General features: G+C 26.5%; 1 protein-coding gene across 5 annotated transcripts in view; it reads right to left on the reverse strand.

Annotated features, from left to right (window-relative positions):
* The window catches only part of LOC119670135 (rho GTPase-activating protein 26), a 99,350-nt gene that overhangs the window by 11,444 nt on the left and 64,774 nt on the right, over positions 1-23,132 (reverse strand). For all 5 annotated transcript variants that reach the window (XM_038080275.1, XM_038080273.1, XM_038080271.1 and 2 more), the window contains 2 exons: positions 12,063-12,220; positions 11,829-11,999 (listed from right to left, as the gene is read on the reverse strand). In XM_038080275.1, the coding sequence (XP_037936203.1) occupies positions 11,829-11,999; positions 12,063-12,220 (329 nt within the window). The remainder of the gene's footprint in view (positions 1-11,828; positions 12,000-12,062; positions 12,221-23,132) is intronic.

Consider the following 23,132-nt stretch of genomic DNA (forward strand, 5'->3'; position numbering starts at 1 on the left):
ATTTAAGTTTTCAGAAATTCCTAAAAATGGAACATGTAGATTTAAAGACTACATATCACTATTATAATTTGATGTGAGGGCTCAGTTCTGTCGTCATTCCCGTCTCTTATACATTATACAAAATATGTTTTCTATCTGCTGTAGTACATTAATATAGTAAATTATACATTAACTATTGAAATTAAAAATTCCATGATTCTGGAAAAGCACAATAAATAATCAATTATAAGACCAAACTCTTTTAATAAACTATTGAGAATAAGTACTTTAACTTACGATAATGTCAACTCTAGAAATATTGTACAATTTGAATTATATATGGTTATGATGTGATTTTTGTAAAATTATTTTCCACCAATTATAAAATAAAAACAAATGATATGGCAACTCCTTATTTAAACTCATTATTTCTTAGAATATGTGCAACGTCTACGTTATTCGTAGTTGTATTTTCAAAATAGAATTTTAGGTCATGCATGCCAATAGTTTTCTATTTTCTTTTTTTATTAAAAATAAAGCATTTTCCTTATAATATTCTAAACAAGGAAGCTAAAAAAAGTGTAGCTTCTATAGATAAAAGCTTTTCGTAAATAAAGGATATTGAGAAAGTAAGCTAAAAAACTTTAAAGCTAATAGTAAAGTTTTTCAACTTTTTTAGTTCATACATGTATCTATAAAAAGCTTATATCTTGCTATAAATTATAACAGTATAACAGTTATAATTTAAATATTAGAAATAAAAAAAGAACACACCTCCCATCTAAGGATAATCCTTATTGTATTTATTTTCAATGAAATTTGATTTCACAGTAATTTAACCGCCTTCATATTAACAACCCACACAAAATTGCCTTAGAATATTTTTGTTTTTTGAATTTAATTATTTTAATTCATATTGACGTCGTTATAGACTAATATTTAGAATAATGGTAATTATTTATTGATACCGCTGGCCTGGCAGGATATCAGGATACCAATCACTGATTACATTTTAAATGTATGCTGACCTCCTTATTCATATGTGCTCTGTTAGTATAAAAAATTAAGCTAACAGCGGCTCTATGCCTTATGCCAGCTTCATACAGTACATAAATGAATATTTAAAACGCGGATAGCAATCAACCTAGTTACGATTTAAGGACAATAAGGAAGGAATGTACGCGTTTTGTTTGCATTTACTGTTGGCCTGAAAAATTTCCTTCCTATCATTCGAATGACTATTTTTAGTGAGCATAGGCGGTTGCTATATTTAATATTGACGTAAGAATTTTAGATTTCACTAAATGACATTTTGACACATTTCAAGTGTGTTAAGGAAATACAATTTGCGAAATGCAAAAAATGAGGCCAAAAGGACAACATGCATTAGCAGTGTGAATTTTAAATGTTTTGTAGCAATTAAAAATTAAATTACATAGTTCAGTTCCTACAGTATGATATCAAATATATGATATTTTTAGTTAAAAAAATATTTTATATTTTTTATTAATTATTTTTTGGTGAAAAACATAATTTATTTCTATTTACTTCTATTTATTATTTAAAAATTATTTATAAATTTATTTATAAATTTAAATTTATTTGGCAGGACCCGAGTTCGATTCCAAGTTCGATTCAAAAATAATTATTTACGAATAATTAAATACAAGAATTATTTCCAAGACCACTGATGATGGGTATTTGGCAATACTCGAAACAGCTGTATGGTCAGTCAAAAATTAAATTAATTAAAATAATATAAACAAAAAAAATAAAATTTTTGTTGTTGTAGTTCACTACTGTTCGAAAACAACTCTTTATAAATTTATTATTTTATTTATATTTACTTATTTATTTTTATACTACATATATACAATTCATATATTTTTATTTTATTTTTATATTTAGTTCCAGTAATCATTTATTATTTATTATAGTACATATGTAAGAGAAGCAAAAACACCTAACTCTAATATATTTAATTAAGTTCATACTTTTAGAAACAAAAAGAATTAAAGTTTAAAAAAAACCGTAGACTAGGTCGTGTACTGGTGCTTATAAACTATTGATGTTTTTCTATTTGTTACTGAAATATCCAGAACATAATTTGATTGTTACGATATTTACTTGGGTGATATTAAAATTTAGATTTAATTACATTAACTGAAATTTATTTTTTTAGAATTATTTAGTATATTCTACCTTTAGACGAAGGCCTAAAATTTTCAGTTAATTTAATACTCAAACTTCATAATTCATATAAACTTCAATGAAGCAAATCTTTAAGTATATGCTATCCTTATATAAGGACTGTCCAGATCAGATAAAATCACGAGCCAATACAAGTCTCGGAATAGGTTGAAGGGCCGCAGAAATACATACGTTCATAATTTTTCTGGAGAAAAATAAAAATACGGCAATAATGTTAAATTTAGTTTTATTAATTGTTCATTCATTTATCTTTTACAATTCTATAAGATTGCAATACGTAAATTATATATGCCAAGAAATATATACAAAAGTTTTTGTCAAGTAAATTAACCTGAAGTGTGATAAATTATTGAAAAAATTTTTATTCATTTATTGGGGAAACCATAAAAATAAAATAATGTGATGTTACTAAAATATAACAAAGAAAAATTTACTTAATTGTGGTAGATTAGAAATATGCCGCGGGACACAAATATTAACCGGGGACCGGAGAAGGCCCATGTGACGTGATTTGCACATCCCTGTGCTGTAGACGAAGTACCAAAATATCCTAAATTCAATATCTATAGTCTAAAAGCCATAAAAAAAAGGTAAATCATAAAATTTTAAATTAAATGACTGATATTTCAATTGAATAGCCATCTATAATGTTTTATTGTTGTTTTTGTAATATTTAATTTTTTTTTTTTTGTTTGTAACTCAAAGTAAAGTTAAATAGCTATAGCTCTAATATTTTAGTTTAATTTTTGCATTTAAAATAAATATTAAAATATTCATAAAACAAAATAAGTTATTCATAAGGTATTTTTATCTTACGATAAATTTTATTCTATATGTATATTTTAAATAAGGTAAAAGAAAGTAAAAAAAAATAATAAATTTAAGATACTTCTTGCACATAATTTACTACCAACGTTTAGGAGATGCTTAAAGGCTTTAAGTAAAAAATTGCTGCAAACAAAAATGATTCAGTTTATTAAGATATCAGCTTTAAGAAGAGTAACATTTTGCAACGCGACTACAACTTTTACACTCGAACACTTCACCTTTTACCATCTTCATTTGGAAGATGCAACTGGAAGACGCAATTTCAGTTTTTAATCTTAGCAAAAGGTTTTTCAAATGTACGAGTATTATATCCAAGTTGACACCAACATCCCACCAACTTCAGTAAATCTTGTTCTGTGATATTATACAACTGATTTTCCGACATTAAAGTGACAGCAAAAAAAAAGTGCCGGGTAAACAAAACGTTTCACTAACGACCTAAACTGGCATGAGTAAATGATAAAAAGAACCAAAGTAAAGTCATTTCACCCACGAAAAAGAGTATTTTAAGATACACCTACACGCAAAATATCTACACAAAAGTGTATCTTTACAGCAGAAAAACAGTAAAATAACAAAACAACACCAAATTGTACAGCATTTACGGGGTTGGTTGGTGGTGGGTCGGAAGACCGGAAAATGCCTATATTATGCCGGGCGAGAAAATCGATATGCTCGCAGCACACCGCTACCGCTGTATCGCATTGTTTGGTGACAGGTTGTTGCTAAAACGCACAAGTGCATATACATAGAGTGTATGCATAGAGATTGGATGGGTGGATGGATGGGTTGGAGAGAGCGAGTGGTGAGGGTGGTTTTCATGGAAATTATGAATTCTAACGTGCTTCGGTTAAGATAATTTGCTTTTAACTAAGCACATTATTATTATGCATTTCCATGCATTTCAGTAATACTTTAAATTCAAATATAAGAAAAAAAATGCTTGGAAAATAGAGTATGAGTGTCAAGGTTCAAGAAAAACCATTAATATTCACAATAATTAAATACAATAATAAATAGATATAAAAAAAAAATATATATAATTTTAAAATTATATACTAAAATGCAACTGCAGTGAAAAAAAAAACCCTTTGCACTGAAGTAAAAGTAGGCGTGAATGAGATTTTAATTGCTCGTAAAGCTTGAAGCTACTAAGAAATTTATTACACACAATAACTTGCAGTTTTATTTCACTTCTGCAATATCGAATTTACCATTCCCATTTGCAATTATGAAGAAGTCAATGACCATTTTAATGCAATTTTAAATCGAGTGTTTGCATTTCCCACCTCATAACACACAGTGCGAAAAAATCGAATATATTGTATTTTTTTTATTTTTTTATTTTAATTTATTTGCAAATATGCTAATGTGTCATTAAATTTCTGCCAACAAACATAAAATAACTTAATAATATGTTTACCACTTAAAAGGCCGTAAAATCGGTAATAAAATATTTATAAGGTGTCTTTTGCTTGAAAATAATTTGTGTACTTAATAATTTATTGCTTTTAAGTTATTAAATTTTTTTAGCAATTTATTTATACGTTTAAATAAAAACCTAGGCGAAGAAATTTAATAAAATGTTTTTTATATGATGAAAAAAAAAATGTATAGAAAGTAAATACATCATAAAATTATATAATTAAAATGGAAGTTAATTTTATAAAAAGAAAACATTTTATTATTATTTAAAATGGTTGTAGTGAGGATCTGTCCTTACTGAATAAACGTACAGCCATAATTATTGAGTTTTTTTTTAAAGAAATAATACTGGAAAATAATATAAAGAGGTTTTTTCGAACCGTAGTGAACTACAACAACAAAAATTTTATTTATTTTTTTTATATATTATTTTAATTAATTGAATTTTTGGCTGACCATACAGCTGTTTCGAAAATAATATATAAAAGTGAAAGAAATTATCTTTTCAATTAAACTATTACTAATTAGTCACTTATCCTTTTAAACTTTTCAATATAGTATATAAATAATTTAACAGCACTATAAATAAATCTGTCAAAATTGAAAGTGACAGGCTTTGATGTGTTTTTTTAACATTTCTTTTTAACAAGATAGAAATCTATTTGAATTACAACAAGTAAACAATTTTCGAATCTTGATATATTCATAAAAATCAATAATCAATATCACTGATGCTCATACTAATGATTAGTAAAGGTTTAAACACAAAACATGTTTTTAGAATTAAAACTTACAACAACATTGTTAAGAAATATATTAAAAATCGTTTGTAAAAACAAAAATTATAGATAATCTATAAGGTTTACAAGATTTCTAAAATTAATCCAATTAACTTAAAGTTATTTATTAAAATTCTTAATTATTTTCATATGTTTGCATTATAAAACTGCAATTAATTATGTATTTAAATAATAATGTTATGTACCCATAAAGTTTAATTGAATTTTAAAGAATTATATATTAATGTATACCTTCTAATATAGGTATCGCAAAGCACTTAAATGGAGATATATACTTAAACTATTTAAAGAACTTCACTATAATATTATCTGCTTCAGAGATATCCGTAAAAGTTGCTTTTTGTGTCTTCTTTAATGTCAGTGATCGCCTATTGTCACATAAGTTGTGAGTTGTTTTAAATTAACCTAAAACCCTTTAACGCAGTGAAATGAATTGTAAGGTTATGGACAGATTATACATTATACCTATAATTCATGTCGCATATTGTGAGAACAATAAAAATTAAGAGGGTACCACATCTATTCCGTCAGTTTCTGGCTAATGTATGTCACAGCCTGATTTGTCTTTCTTTATATACTTTCTAAATACACTTAATTATCTAAAAAAGGACGAATTAAGGTAGCTCAACTTGTCTACCATGACACTTCCTAAATGAACTTAGTGGTCCAAAAAAGATCAAATTAATAGAAATCTTAAAATTATAAATTTATAATTTATATGCTTTCTAAGTTCTAAGTTTATATTATATACTAATTGTAAATTATAATAATATTATTATAAATATGATGCAGAATTGTTATATTTGATCGTAAATAAATTTTTGTGGCTATAATGGGAGAAGTGAGAACAAGTGAAAAGGATATGGATAATTGACGTAGAAGGCTCTGTGTTACAAAACTGATGTCTGGATGAAAGTGAATTGTCAAAAACATGTTTGTTGGATTGAAGAGGTCCCAGATCAATTTACATTTCATCAAAGAAAATTTTGATGAACTTAAGAGCGTCAGATATGTTATAGTGTGAGCGTATAGAATGGGGTTTTACGGCATTTTTGACCGCACTATCTGCTTTTTCGTTTCCTGTTATTAGGCAATGACTCGAAACCCAAACAATAAGTAATTTCGGGAATTTAAGTTTGTATTAAAACTGTTATTAATTGCATTTATTGAAACTACGGAATCTAAGTGTACGGCGTTTGAATTTGCTATATTTTCAACAGAAAAGATACAGCTAAATGGCTGAAGGAGTGATTGATTAATGACGGTGTCGGAGAAAGTAATACTGAAAAGGATTCAGTAATTATAAATACTCTAAATCATTATCGAAAATCATACTTGCATAGTGTTGGTCATTGTTTTGTAAGTTTCCCATGCGGTAAAGACGGTGGAAAACCGAAAGTTATATTGAAACAAAAGATTTCGAGTCTGATTTTGAAAACAGAATGATTTTCTCGATCATTCTTGGGAGAGTTATTTTTCTGTTTCAAACGGTTTGTTTTCACTAGAAAACATATTCCATATGTGGTAAAATAATGAATTTCTTGACCTGGTATCTCTTTCATTTCATTTTTAAGTATAATCTATAATAACTACCTTACACTAGCGTTAAGAGTAATATAAATTTATGTTCACTTATTAGGACGAATGACATCCTCAGGGACAACAAGATTGATCCCATTAAAAAATACATAAAGGATAGACCCCTGAAACTATTTGCGAAAACTGACACCGCGTTATCAAATCTTAAAACGGTTACAGGCTCCTTAGGGAGGTATGCAGATCTGAGATCAATTATTGCTTAGTCTGATGAAGTGATAAACAATAATCTAGTCAAGGTGTAAAGAGGGGTTTTGAAAATACCTCGAGTTCAGAAAGAGTAAAAGTGCTTAAGTGCACTAGCTCAAAACAACTTCAACATAATAATTATTAGAAAGCTGTCTCTTTTACGAAAATAAGTCAATTTACGCATACAAATAACATTAATAAATAAGGTTTGAAAACTAAATATGAAATAATTGCAATAATCGCATTATATGAAACAGTAATGAACATTTCTTTTACATTTTGGAGCAGAAAACAAGAACAGCCGAAAGATTGTTTTAGTCCACTGACCCAATTTGATTTTCTCTGATTAATTTTTTTAACAAAATACAAAATTCCTTAAATACAATACAATCGAATCATATATTGCACGCACATATCTTTAAAATATTTCAATTTTGAACAACTGCAATTTTGTGCATTTTCACGTAAAACTCATTTCCTTGTAAATTAGTGAAAAGATATAAAAAAATAAAAATAAAATATAATGAAGCTACCAGTACCAGAACTGCTAAACTATGCTGCGTCATTCATTATTTTTAAGTTTTTCAAAACAGGCAGAACAATTTAAAGTATTTCAGATGCAAACACACAACAACAACACATACACAATACACATCCATCGTATCTAGTAACAACAGCAGATACTGGCAGATGCAGCAGAAAGTAATGGCAACGGTAAGAATATTAACCTTTTTACCGTTTGTATGTAACTACTATAAACATTGTAAAACATAAAGAAATATTGGTAAAAATTATTTTTTGATGTACAAAATTGTATCTAATATAACATCGAAAAATACAGACTTGAGCATTTAAAAAGAAGAAGCCACAATCAATTGCAGTCGACAACAGACAACAGTACAACAATAAAAACTAAGTTATTTGCTGTTTCATACGTTGTAGTCAATTGTTGTTGTTGTGGCGGTTGTTGTTGTTGTCTAACAATTCAAATGTAATCAAAAATCAATTGAAATAACAATAAATACGGCAACTACGTATACCAAGTCGAACAACCAAGCAGCAGCAGCAGCAGTAAGTATCTTGTAGTGTGATGTATCTAAGCAGTTGGTTAAATTCGAACTTAAACTGTATGTTGCGCACAGGTACACTCCATCTACTTCATCCACTCCATCATGAGGCAAGGCAATAAATTATTGGAAAATAAATTTCATGTTAAGACGCATGAAATCGTTTCGGCGTCATATCAATCAAGTTCAAGTTTCATACATAAATTTTTGGGCGGTAAAATTGATAACAAATGAAAAACATAAAATATTAATTCCCTACAGTAAATGTGAAAAGCGAATGCGAGTTCTTTGATTTCTGGTATCGTTTACTTCATTCAATCTTTTAAAACAAAATTCATGAAATTATTACAATATTTAATAACACTCCGAATACAAACTACAATTTTGTAAAGTTTTTTGTAAAAAATTATTCAATTCAAGTTTTAAGCTGACTTCCGGATAAAAATTTGTAGGAAAGATTATTCATATGATGTGAAGTTTTCTGTACTTTGTTTAACGATAAAACAGTTGAGAAACCTTTCGACTCAAACGAGATAACAGTATATAGAACATTATGTTTATGGAAGTAAATTACTCGTGTAAAATTTAAAATTGTATATACTTTTTCGATACCGAAAATTTATTACTTTACTGCATAAACGTTTATTACAAAATTTATGATAAGAAAATTGAATTAAATGAAGCATATACATTAATATTTACAGAATCCAGAAACAGAAGAAACAAAAACCAATCTATGTAAAAGAGAAAAATTAAAGACCATAATTATAAATCGAAGAAAAGATATATACTCGTCCTTTATATCATATATTTCACACTGTGACAGTTACACTTTCTCTTAGAAAAACAGACTCATCATTATGGGAATAGTCAGGAGATTGTATGAAAAGCTAGATAGGATTAATATATGTGATAGATATCGACTGTCAGGATAACCTAAGTCACAAAACGATAATCTTAATGTTTGAAAGAAATTGAAACTTTAGGCTCGACCGCACGGATTTGGCAAACAGATAATGTCTTACACAACCTGGCAGCTAAAAATCAAGTGATACAAAACTGGATGCGAAACTGTTGGCAATAAAGCAGCGGCCGAATTGGCTGAGGAAGCCAATTCAAGTCAACCATATGGGCTGAAATTAATACTTGAACTCAGCAAAAATCACTTTTAAGTCTAAAAAAAGACTTCATCAGTAGTAGAGTAGTTTACCTAGAAAGGTTCTAAGTCTACAACATACTTTTTCTCAAACTAACCAGAAGTGGTTTACCTATGAAGAATCTAACTCTAAAATACTTTTCTTCCCAAGCTATTCAGAGAATAAAACCAAATATCTCATATATATCTCTTATCTAAGATCGGATTAGATCAGATTTAAAATCAAAGATTAAAATAATAACCGGTCACTGCTTTCTTAATAAGCATTATGCTGACTTAGAACAACCGACGATGCAGACTATGTATAGAAGACACAGAAACATTCTTGAAAAATAAAATATATCTTGCTCTTATAAAAAATGTAAGATACGAGTATAATATTTTACAAAGAATTGATCCAAAACATCGATATGGAAAAAATTAGAACTTTTTTAAATACAGCTAAAGTGAAAGAAATTCTTCGCTAATATAGATAGAGCTAGGATAGAATAATATATGCCAATATTCAAGCTCACAAAATACTACTAATGACATTATTTGACAGGATAAGAGATTGGAGGGTTGGGTAGGACCTCAGAAATGTGGTTAAAGTGTTTAGGAGCTAACGGAACTTTCGTTCTAATAAATTCCAGAAACTTGCTTAAGAGAGAGAAGATCACGAAATCGATTGATATAATAAATGTTATGTTTGACTGAACATTTAAAATGTATTTTAAAAAAGTAGTAATATAAAGATACCGTAGAAAGGTGAAATATTACCGCTTCTTATTATCTCACATCATCTTATAGTATAAAAGACTTTACTGTAATTATCTTTTACATTACACATATAAAAGTATTTTATTTTATTTATTTATTTATTTAAATGCATTAAGGGACAACCCTTTTTATTGCAGTATCTTAAAGCTAATTTAAAGAATTAAAATAAAAATAAAAAATACAATAAAATAAAATAAAAGAAGTAATTAAAGTTAAAGTTTATTAAACTAACTAATAATTTAAACTGCCTTTGAAACAAAATTTTGAGAACTTGTGTAAATATATTCATTTTTACTCTTGATCTAAGTCTTCATAAAAAAATCAATGTTACAAAATCTTTAAAGTACAGTTTTTTACCAGACAGTCAATAAATAAAACTATCGATATCTTTTATTAAATATCTGTCGAAAGCAAAAGATTTTGTTGTTTAATAATTGAATTTAAATGATTTTCTTTATCCTGACAGATCAAAATGTCTGTCTGAGATGTATAAATTTATTTTATAACAAAGAATTTTACTTAATGCCACCAAACGGAAAAGTTGAAGAGCAAACTATTTTCCATACTTTCCGTGCTATTCGTACTCGTAGACACAATGTGTTAGGAATGCTTTTTCAAGATGCACTTGGAAATTTCTTTCAATTTTTAAGTAATATTGAAACAGTTTTATATTGTTGCATAAAATAAATAGTCATGCAAATAAACTAAGAAGGATAAAGGTAGCTTACAGTATGCCGGAAACTCTAAATGAGATACCGGCAACAGATTTAAAATAAAATATAATAGCTGAAAAGCAAACCAATGTAAGAAAGATAGTTGCAGAAACTTTCATAGATAGTGCTTTTATGCATTTATATATTTATACATATATATACATATATATATTCTACATATATATACATAAACGATGTATGTGAATACGAGAATGTGTAAAATACTTTTCTCTTCCAGCAATGCCATCAATGTTTTTGCTGGTCGGTTGTCGGTTGTCAGTCGCAAAGCGCCCATAGTACACCCACAACCGCACCACAAGCTGGCAGTGTTGGTAATGCATAGCACAAAACTTTATCCTAGACAAGTCTAACATTTTACTACGAGTATTAGATTGAATTCCCTTCTGATGGTGGAAGTGTTGTGCTGCCACACATTTATATTGTTGCAATGTTTGAATAGTGCGCTTCCAGTCAAACTACTCCTATAAAATGCCGGCAAACGGCTGCATCTATTTTAAACGAGCACGAGCACGAGTACGAGCGGGAATAGTTTTGTTTGCTTTGCGAAATAAGGAGTGTGAGGATATATTCTCTCCGTCTCTTCGGTTAAATGCATATTTACCGAGTGGTATTTACAGTAAATAATGAAATGATTCTGTGTATTTTGTGGGTTAAAAATAGTTGGGCGTACATTATGTACGGACATCGCATTCACTGGTAAGCAAAATGTATGTAAAGGGATTATGGGAGTACTTTTATGGGAAAGAGTTGTAATACTCTGTTTCATACTGGTATATAGAGTACATAAAGTATTGCAACTGTATAAGTGTAACATTGTGGTAGGTCATGGAACTTTTTACTATTTTGATGTAATTTTGTAGAGGAAAATTTGTTCCACAAGTGAAAAAAAAAATAGTTTTAGAAAGTAATAAATTTTGTATTACGTGCAAAGCTTAAGTAAAATGCAGCTGATGGCAATTTTAAGCATTAACATAAGTTTGAGAAAAACACACTTTTTTCTTACATATATTTACAGTGAAAAATTTTAAAATTTTATATAAAAAAATATTGAAAAATTAGTTATATCATCTTTGCTAATACTCACTTCTTGTACGGTGTTTTCTGGTTTTTTTGTTGACATATTCAGAAATCTTTCCTGCGATTGGCAAAATTTTTCTGTTTTTTTGTCAAATTTTTTCTTATTTTCTTTTACACCACCAATTTGTTTTTTCCTAAACTCCTCCAATGACTCGATATGTTTATCTGATAAGGTAAGCTAATAGAACAATATACAATGAATTGCAGATGTAATATAAAAATTTCATTTATATAGCAATACCATTTTTTCCCTTTCCTCTTCGATTGTGCCAATTATGGTACCAAAATGCTTTAAGCTTTCACAAATGACATGTTCATCATCAGTTTGAGCTGTGCCAATGCACTCGAAATTGAAATCCGTTAGTAATGTGGCCAATTGCTTCATACGACTCGATAAAACTGCAATGATAAAAAAAATCAAAATAGTTATAAGATATTAATTCTCAAATAGATATCAAATTTGCGCTTGATTTCAAATTTAATTTAAAAAATAAATACAAAAATACAAATTTAATGTGGAATGTTTATAATGGTATTTCATTTGTAATTTATCACTTCAAGGCGCACAAAAGTGAATTCGAAACCATAAATACCAAAGTTTAATTTAATTTATTGTCGTTTGTTAATGATTTATTGTTTAAACAGTCATAAATTAAATTAATATTATGCGAATGGCTTAGAAAATGACGTCTGACTTTAAATACGTAAACCAGCAAACGATGACAGGTTACAGGTATTAAGTTTCATAGAAACAGAACTGTATTGACATTATACTTTTCCATAAAGTTACCGAGTAAATGCTACAAAATATTCGCAGAAGACATTCATTGGCTTGTGGAATTTCAAGACTTGAATTTCAAATAAATTACAGTTTAGGTTACTTAAAGTATCTTAGATACAACGTCTTTTTTTTTTAATTTGAATACATGTTTGTCATAGATATTTTTCATATTGTATTTAAATTAAAAAGATATTAATTACAAATATTTATGATCTATTTTTATTAGTAATTAAGTGTAAGATGGTTATTAAGGAAGAAAATTTGAGGTATCAAATTAAGTAACTATACATATAATTCTAAAATTTTAATTTAATAAGTTGAAAGGGAGTCTTTTAGATACAAATATCGATAAACTTTAATCTGTTTCCACTTCTTTCTTTAATTAGAAATTTTTATTAACGTTTCAGTCTATGTGACATTTATATCCAATTATTTTTCATTTAATTTTGTTTTATACAGACATGCATATTATAAAATAATAAATTATTAAAGTAAAAAATAAATAATATAAAAAAATTAAAACTAAATAAAATAAAAAAACTAAAAATAAATAAAAAAAAAAATTAAAAATAAATAAAATAAAAAAATTAAAAACAAAAAAATTAAAAATAAATAAATTAAAAAAATTTAAAACATAATAAAAAAAAATAAAAACAAATAAAATAAAAAAATTAAAAACAAAGCATATAAAAAATAAATAAATAAATAAAATTTTAAATTAATAAAATAAAAAAATTTAAATAAAATTGAAGAAAAAAAATAAATAAAATAAAAAAGTAAATAATATAAAAAAGGTAAATAAAATAAAAAAAGTAAATAAATAAAAAAAAAATTAAAAACAAAAATATAAAAAATAAAAGACTTAAAAACAGAAATATAAAAAATTAAAAGAATTAAAAACAGAAACATAAAAAAATTACATTATAAAAAATTAATATATAAAAAATTAAAATATAAAAAATTAATATATAAAAAATAAAAAAAATTAAAAACAGAAATATAAAAAATAAAAAAACATGTATACAAATAATTAACAAAAAATATAAACAAGTATTAATTAAATGAATACAATAAATCCTCCTAAAAATACATATCTGGATCATTAGTTTATATGGAAGCAATACAAAATTAAAACGGATTGAAATTTTGGTACATTCCAAATTAACACGGCGTTCTTTCTTCTAACACCGAGTAAACAATCCGCACTAGCAGGTTTAGGCAGATAACTGCCTAATGTTTTTACTAACAAACAGCAAAGAATATAAACATGGAAGATATTTGATGATCTCCTCTTTCTAACTATCATCGTAACTTCTATAATAATTATTCCAGCTAATATACATTCTCAATGCGTCTTTTTATAGATAATAGATAGGTATAGGTCTATATAATATATAGACTATACAGATAGGTCTATATAAAATCTAGTGATGAAGCCTGTAAATATTGAAATAACATACTATTTTGGACGAATGATACATCCGACTTTGGTCTTTCTTACAAATTTAGTTAGACGTCTGTATAGACCCCATTTTCACACAGTCTATTGCATATATGAATATTAATTATAATTTTCTATAGAAACTTGTAGTATTGCCATATTTCAAAGATTAAAAAAAAATCTGGTAATATAAAATGACTTGAAAAATGAAGGATAGGCATTAATGTAACAAATGTTTATAATTTCATTGATCTATTTAAAAAAAAACTAAAATACTAATCTGTTCAATAACCGTTAAGCATCGGTATAAGTCCTATTTCCAAACTAAGAAATCAGTTTGTGCAAAAACAGATAAACAGATATGTGTACTTTATCACAAACATAAATCTTTATAGGATTGGAGATAATCTGTATAACCTTTAAAGTGTTATAAACAGATATCACTATATTGAAGTTTATATAAAGATTACGTTGAAGTTTATATAAAAATTTTATAAGTCTTTGAGAAGCTACCCTTTACACACTATGTTTAGGTAGGGTATGAAAATATGTATCTTATTGAAAGCATTATTCACATTTTGTTATTTTTTATTTAAAAAATACAAATTAGATTTAACAATGTTAAATATTTATATTGAACAGTTCTAATCATTTAATGATGTACATATCGTAACTTAGTCTACATGTGATTGATATAAATACCCTACATGCATGTGACAGTCAATATGAGTTTTTGACAAACAGAAGTAAAATAAAAATGAAAACTTGTTATTCTTTTACTTTCTTTTAAGTTTTATTGATATTTTTACTGTAATCGTATTGAAATTCTAATTTTTAACGTTTTATTAAAATTTAATTGCACCATATCTTTATCTGATATCACTAACAAAGTTGGGGCTCAATATCTATACTACATCGAACCAGTTTAAGCTAATATAACTTTCCTTATTATCTAGAAAGTTTATGTATTTTAGGAGATATCAAATATTTTTATAATACCCATTAACATTTATTTATAATCTGATAACTTAAAATAAATTGGAAATTTTTAAATTATTTGATTGAAATACAAAATAATGAAAAATAAAGAATTTTAGCTAAATAAAATTAAAATGAATTACTCAACCGTATAATTAAATACTGAGAAAGTATTAATTTTTTTAATTGTCTAGGTTTGTGAAAATATCGTTAATAATAATGAAATGCTAATTTTTCATAGCTATTATATACACGTACGGGTATGTATTTTTTTCATTTACCATCAATGCCGAACCAATTAAAAATAAGTACTAAAAAACTTAAGCTTATAAGTTTAATTTGTGTTAGCGTCAAAAAATAGGTGGGCATAATTAATAATTGCCACTTAAGGTAAATTTATGGAGAAATATATTGAGATAAATATATAAAAGTATCTTTAAAAATTTTATCTAATTTAAGTGATGTCATGAATACAAAACTAAATTTTTATGAGCAAATGTGGTGGGTTTATAAAAAAGCATTTTTGCAATAAAATATAATCAGACAACTCAAGAGAAATGACCTTAACCATGCAAAGTAAGATAGAAAAAAAATTGATTAAAAAAATACACTAAAAACATTAAGAGATATTATACACATATCATATAACAAACCTAGATACAAATACAATTTTTTGGCATTTACTGCCATAATAAATGCTACAGACGTTGCCATAAAAAAATAAAAATCAAAAATTCGTTAGTTTGAATTGGACGACGGTGCGCATGCGTAATCGACTTTTTTTTATCATATGACTAAAGTATCTCGTACACAAGATTCGTTATAAAATCGAACAAAAAAAACAAACAAATAAACACAACAAAAAAGTATATAAAAATCTCAAAGACTGATATTACTTTAGACCAGCTGGTGATGTTGTTGACCTAATTTGGTGTTTCTGTTTTGATATTTTTATTCTTAATTATTTTTTGGGGTCTTAGCGCAAGGGTTTTTGTAAGATGTACGCTTTTGCGAAAATGGTTTATGAATAAAGTTTATTAGAAATAAAATATTTTATAGATAAGCAAGACAGTCTTTCAAACTAATAAAAAATTAAATTAATTTTTTTTATACATCTAAAAAAATTTTTATGTTTGGAAAGAAGAGAGAACACGTTTACGTGTATTAGTAAAGTGAAAGTCTTAATTCTTGGAATAGCAGATTTGAAATATAATTCCACTTTTATTTTAGTATTTAAAACATTTCGCAAAAGGACCGGAGAGAATAAAAAAAAATAATTGGCTTAAAATACTTAATTAAAAATAACAATTTTCACAAAGAAATTTATATTTCTTTCGTTTTTTTTTTATAAACAGAAATTTTAATTTCTATTAAAGTTATATTATTTTTAAATATTCAACCATATAAGGCTTATATAAAAATAGTTATAAAATGAAAAGCTCACATAAATAAACAAATAAATTGCACCTTCACTAATAAAATTATTATAATTATACAATTTTCAATTTATTCTACTTTAATTCTAATTTCGTAACTATAATTACTAGTTTGTTTACATTTGTAGTTATGAAATTCATAGAAATCACAGATACATAAAAAAATTCAATTAATTATTTGCAGTTTTATAGGTTTTCAATCCACAGGTAATTCTAAAATTAGCTACAGCATTTTAAACTAATTCAAGGTCATTTTTACAACAAATAATCTTCATAACAAATGAGAATAGATATAATATATAATCATAACCTCTTCGCACTTCTCTGAAAAGCTGTATTCATTATTTCCAGTATCTCGCAAATGTAGTAGTTTTGATTTTCATCAGTCGAGCGTTTATTTGTGTTATTCTCGAACATCTGAGTTACATACATTAATAATTAAATAAACGGAAAAAACAAAGATAATGTATACCTTACATTTGTTAAAATATTATATCAATTCTCCATAAGTAAAACGTTCTTTATTCGGCATGATCGAAGCAAGTTTACGCTATAATTTATATACTCGAAATAAAACGTCGATTAATTTTTATTTAATTACACTCTTGAACCGCTTTTAGAGACCGTAACTGAATGCAGTCTGCTTAGTTTTAGTATATTTAGTTCAAAGTCAACGAAATTATTTATAAGAAAAACTAAAAAAACATTCAGAATCTTCCAGTTATAAAACTTTTAGTGGTTAAAAGTACACAATGGCTGCCAGTATATAACTATAAAAACATTACATTATTATAAAAAGTATAAGATCACGCGCTCCTAAGGCAGTGAACTCAGAACAGTACTGTTCACATTTGCTTTAGAAAAGGTTTTAAAAAACATAAATTTTTAAAGCAGAACTATAATTTTTGATCACAGGTGTTAGCCCTTTGGTGACGACATTGCTTTATAAGAAAGTTAGTGATCGACAACAATTCCCAAGAACTAAACGGAATTAGATTAACGCAGACAAAATTAAAATATGGAGTTGAGGCAACAAACGCTCATAATAATTTAGGTTCAGAACATGACTATTAAGTACTACAATGTTGAAATAATTAATTATTTGAAATAATTAATTATTTGAAATATTTAATTATTTGAAATAAGTAATAGGAAATAATGTATTATCGGAAAGATTCATGATAATTGTCTTCACAATATTTATCTATATATTAATGATGGTGTTGATTTGGTACTATCATACTATATTGATAGTTTTATCAATAACTATAGTTTGGATAAGTATAAAACTAATTATACTAACTTCAAAAAACAAAATATTTAAATATTAATTAATTTTATTCACTAGAAAACTGTACTCAAATGTATCATTACTAACATAAAATGCTGACTAAGAAAGTAAATTACATGGACACAAATTCTTGGAAATTACTTAGCAAAAGTACATACGGAGTTTACAACAATTAATATACAGGGTTTTTTTTTAAATATATTATTACAGAAACAATACAAATGTTATTTCATATGTGATCATTATAATATATTGAGGGTAACAGAGTTTTCTATTGAAACAGAACACTGCAATTTACTGAAGTAAGGCAACATTAAGGAAAGCAAGTTTTAATCTATAATTTTAATTAAAATTTATGTATTTAGTTTTAATTAACTAGAAAATACCATACGTAGAAAATATTAGACTAAAAAAGTATACCTAAAATGATAAGATATTATTATAGAAAAATATTTTAATTGAGGCACAATCAAAATTATGTTATGAGAGCAAAAAATACGAAAATCCTTATTAGACACATTTTAATCCATAAATGAAAAGTCTAAAAATAAAAATGGGGTCATGACATCTAATTGCTCATATATGAACTTAAGATTTAAGAAACCTATATATTAATCCAATACAAATATTGACTTATTTCGAATTAGATGAAATTAAATAAATATAGAATTCTATATAACAGGCAAAATCAAAAGTATAATCAAATGCCAAAACACATGGTAATCCAGCACATAATATGATTGAAGAAGAATGTCTACTTATATAGCATCAAAAAAAAAAAACTTTTTTCAGTGCGGCAAAAAGAATTAAGACTGGAATGTCTTTTATTATTAACAAAGTCAAGAATCAAAGTCCCAAAATCTTACTCCTAGCCTGAGCTGTCATATAAAATGTATCAAGAATCTCTATCCGCATTCAGATGGAGGCGACATACTCTTACGTCTGATAGTCTCATCCTTTTGAGATACATGCCAATGTGACCCACCAGGAACCCTGTCAATATCTTATCTTTGTCACACTTAATAAAGAAACAAAATAATAGGTTGAAAATGAAATTGAAGTGTGTTTAGTAATGTAATAACCGATGAGATCGAAGCTAGTGCTTTCATTTCAGATTAGATACTATAGTTGTATCTAATTTTATTTCTTTTATGTACCATTTTATAATTACATAAACGGAAAGATTGCATTACTTTCATAGGTATGCTCATACGATTCAATAGTTACGAACCCAAAAAATGCAGAAAGCTAGAATTGAAGTAGATTTCGAAACACCTGATGAACACTAAAAATGCTTAGGAAATCTATTAGTTGGAGATCTCAAAAGAATGCAATATGTAGTAGTCGCATATTTAAGCTGAGGTTGAAGTTTTAAACGCCAACATCACCACCTTTTAAAATATTTCGGACTATTTTGTACCATATATAATTCATTTTTTTAAATTAAATGTTTTTATATGAATCATGAATTAGTCCAAAATCTTCTCTCAAAGGAGAATCTGTATATGGTCTTCGTTTTAAACACTCATTCAAATTCTGGTTACTACGAATCTAAATAGATGTTCTGCTCTATCTGGTATTGCTAAGAATCATGAGATCAAATCATAAAAACCATAAACATTCTGGTTACTACGAATCTACATAGTTGTTCTGCTCTGTCTGGTATTGTTAGGAATCATGAGATCTATGTTTGACTTACGACTAATCAAATTAACCTAACCTACGATTACGCGAGTATATAAATTTTTTAAGGAAAATACCCTGTATAAATATATAAAATGAACAATCACAAAATGTGTAAGAAAAATACAATAACTTTTTAATTCTCTACTGTGACAAAAACAAAAAATTATAAAAAGTAAAATATTTATAATGAAGCACTCGGAATTGTATGAGGAAGTGAAGTACTTAAGAATATTAATTAATTTAACTGTACTTGTGTAAGTTGACAAAAGATTAAAAGTACTCTTACATACTTCAGCATTATTTAGTACAAGACAAATACTTTTTTCATATTTAATGCGGGGTTTATCTGTTGACTGTAGATAAATCATTTAGCATTGCATATTACAATGCAAAATTAATTCAATAACAGTTTTTATATATTAAATAATTATAATATTTATTGTTTTATTGTATTTTAATTTCAAAATGAATTATGGGCAGCATATACTTATATAAGCATACGTAGTCAGTCAGTCAAGTCAGTTGCCAACATTAATCATTTTTTAATAAAATAAAAATAAATAATAAAAATTTTAAAAATGTGTGCAGATACACAATAACAACAACAGAATGATACAGTAACAATTATTGAGGGCGTCTCATCTTAAAACTGCATTTTTATGCATCTCAGATGCCGTTGCGAATTACCCATTTATTTACTTAATACGTATCTGTTGTAAATTTTATTTTCATTTTTATCCCAATTTTAATGCAGTTTAATTGTAATACGCCGCTGTTTATATTTGTAATTTTTATTATTTTAATTTTTATTGTTTGTTTACGTTACGCTGAGCAATGATGATGTTGCCAGAGTCAGCAAACAAACATTACAACAATTCTGCCGCCATTGAAATGGAGTAAAACAGTTTTGCATGTTTACAATAAAACTAAATAAAATACAAAAAAAAAGATACAATATACCGGTGCAATTGTCATTTGTCAAATTAAACGCAAAAAAAATTTAAATAAAAAAATCGGCTTATAAAGCAAATAAAAGAGAAACTTAATGCATAAAATACGCCTCAAAAAAAATTAGGTTAAACATTAATATTAAATTTCCACAACCAGAAAAAAAATTGTATTTTATTGTCATAAGTAAAATTCCCTTAGGATTTTAGCTTGAACAATTTAAAAATTATTTTAAAAAAAGCGTCTTTTTAATATTTACTTGCATATGAAATTAGCGCAATTTATTTTTTTGTCAGATACTTTAATCAAATTAAAAAACAAGTCATATAGAACGCCCACTTAATTGTTATAAATATTAAAAAATCATCTTTACTTTAGTAAAACAAAAGAGACCCCAAAACGTTGGTAAAAAAAAAAACTCATCACCAAATTTGGTGTTTTCCACTAACCCAATTTTAAGTGATTTTTTAGCTGTCAACAGTGAGTGAACATATCATGAGTAGCCCCATATTTCGAGTACATGATAACATATTTGCCCATGGTATATACAACATATGTACGTATTTCCCCATTATAAACAATATATAAACATTAAAAATACTTTTTTTTTTCTACATTTTATTGATGTAGTAAATAAAAAGTTTCATTGAACTTCTGAATCAATATTTTATTAGTTCTTCTGCTACTTCTCCGTAGTGTACGGTACGGTACGAGTATCTGTGCAGTACACATATAAATTTATTCAGAAGAATTTCTTTTGAACTTTTCCAAGCCTATAAACACTTAAAGTGTCAAGTTATAGAAGAAGTGCACTTGTCCAATTTTGTGACTTGTCATTTTTGTGTACAATTTTTTTTATTTATTTATAAGTAGCTACAATTTACCGCTCACTTCAGTTACTTACTTCCACTCCACTCCACTACTCTCTGCTTGTTATGCCATTGCAGTGACCACAATTAATTTAAAATCGCTTTATTCGTAATTTTATTTACTCAATTTATTACACGCGTGTGTAAATTGACACCAATTTCAACTGATTTAGACCTTTGTAGTGTCATGTTACTGTAGTTGTAGTAGTTATTCCCAACCATTGTTGTTGTTGTTTATGACCGGCTACCTAATCATGGCGGTTTTTTTAATCTGCTTACATTAACGGTAATTAAGTTTCGAAAATCACCACCGGCCAATGTTTCAAACTTATTGTTTATCGATTATGTTTTATCGATTGAAATTGTATTTATGTTAAATTGACTATTTGCTCTATTAAGGGCTTAGAAAATTTTGAACTTAATTGTACGTGTATCTATAATCAATCGTAGGAATTGTGTTAAGCTGGTCTCTACACAAATTCTTTGAAAAAAATTTCACTTTTCTTAATTGATTTCACGAATGCACTACATTAGACATATATTTTAATTTGGATTAATTAATATTATAGATACATACAATTTTATGTTATTTTACTAAAAGCTATAATAGTAGGCACATAGCCAGGAGGGTTTTAGGGACTGAAGCACTTAACCAAAAATGAATCAAAAGATTTTGAACATATATATTATAGTTTTATATAATATATTATATTATATATTTTATTAAATATTATATTATATTTTATATTATATTATGCATTATATTATATTATATATTTATAAATTTTTTACTAATGCATTATGCTTGTTGAATAAAATAAAATTTGTTTGTAAATGATTTGTTTCAAAATACAACCTCTCACTAAAGTACAGTTCCCGTTAAAGGGCCTGTGCTCATATAATAGATATAATAGACTTAAATATGGTTCTCTTGATAGCGATAACTTAGTTAAATTGATAGAAGAAAATTATCTACAGATTTAGCTAAAAGATAGAAACATTGTTGCCTAAATACCCATTCTCTTAAAAAAATTATGAGCTAAAAACTCAAAGACTGTTAAGTACAATAACAGTGGCAGACTAAAAATACATTAAGTTGTGTCACAGAATATACTTAGGGGATTTGTCCAGTTATTACAAAACAATGGTGTCTATTTTAGTGGATTAAGAAAAGTATGTCTTAAAGAAAAATGATAACCTTCAGATATTCATAAAAGAATATTACTGTAGGTACAAATGAAAAAAAGGTTTGTCTGTAGTGAATACTAATAATCGATATTTCTGATTTAAAAAGTGTAGCTGCGACTTATACAGAGAAACGTAAGAAAGTTATACACCTTGCATTTGATAATCCATAATTGTAATTTAAAAAGTATATATAGGAAGCTATGTATGTAAAAAAACGAAAAATAATTAACTTAAATCAAGTTTAGAGTTCTAAAATTGGAGATTTCACTTTCAGAAGAATAATCATAATATATATATTAGTTTTTTTGCCCATAATTAAAATGTAAAATATATTATAATATATATTATATCGACCTATCCTTAGCATTCCTGTAACAAAATTTTAATTATTATTAAAAGAATAATTTTATATATAAATGGCGGTTACTTTAAAAATATGTGATTAATGGTTACATCATAACATTTATTTGATGCGATCTATTAGAAGACAGAAATTTTGATCTTACGTAAAAAATTAAATTTAAGAAACTGCTTTTAAAAATATTTAATTTTTAAAAGGAAAAAAAGGAAAATAAGAAAGATCGCAGGTGAACCTCTTAAATATGACAGAGTTATCAAGATTGATTTGAAATCATTTAGCTCAGTTTCGATTAAGTGGTGGTAGAGATAACAATAATCAGATAGAAACTATAT

The sequence above is a fragment of the Teleopsis dalmanni genome, chromosome 1, assembly GCF_002237135.1.
Source record: "Teleopsis dalmanni isolate 2A chromosome 1, ASM223713v2, whole genome shotgun sequence".
Taxonomy (NCBI): domain Eukaryota; kingdom Metazoa; phylum Arthropoda; class Insecta; order Diptera; family Diopsidae; genus Teleopsis; species Teleopsis dalmanni.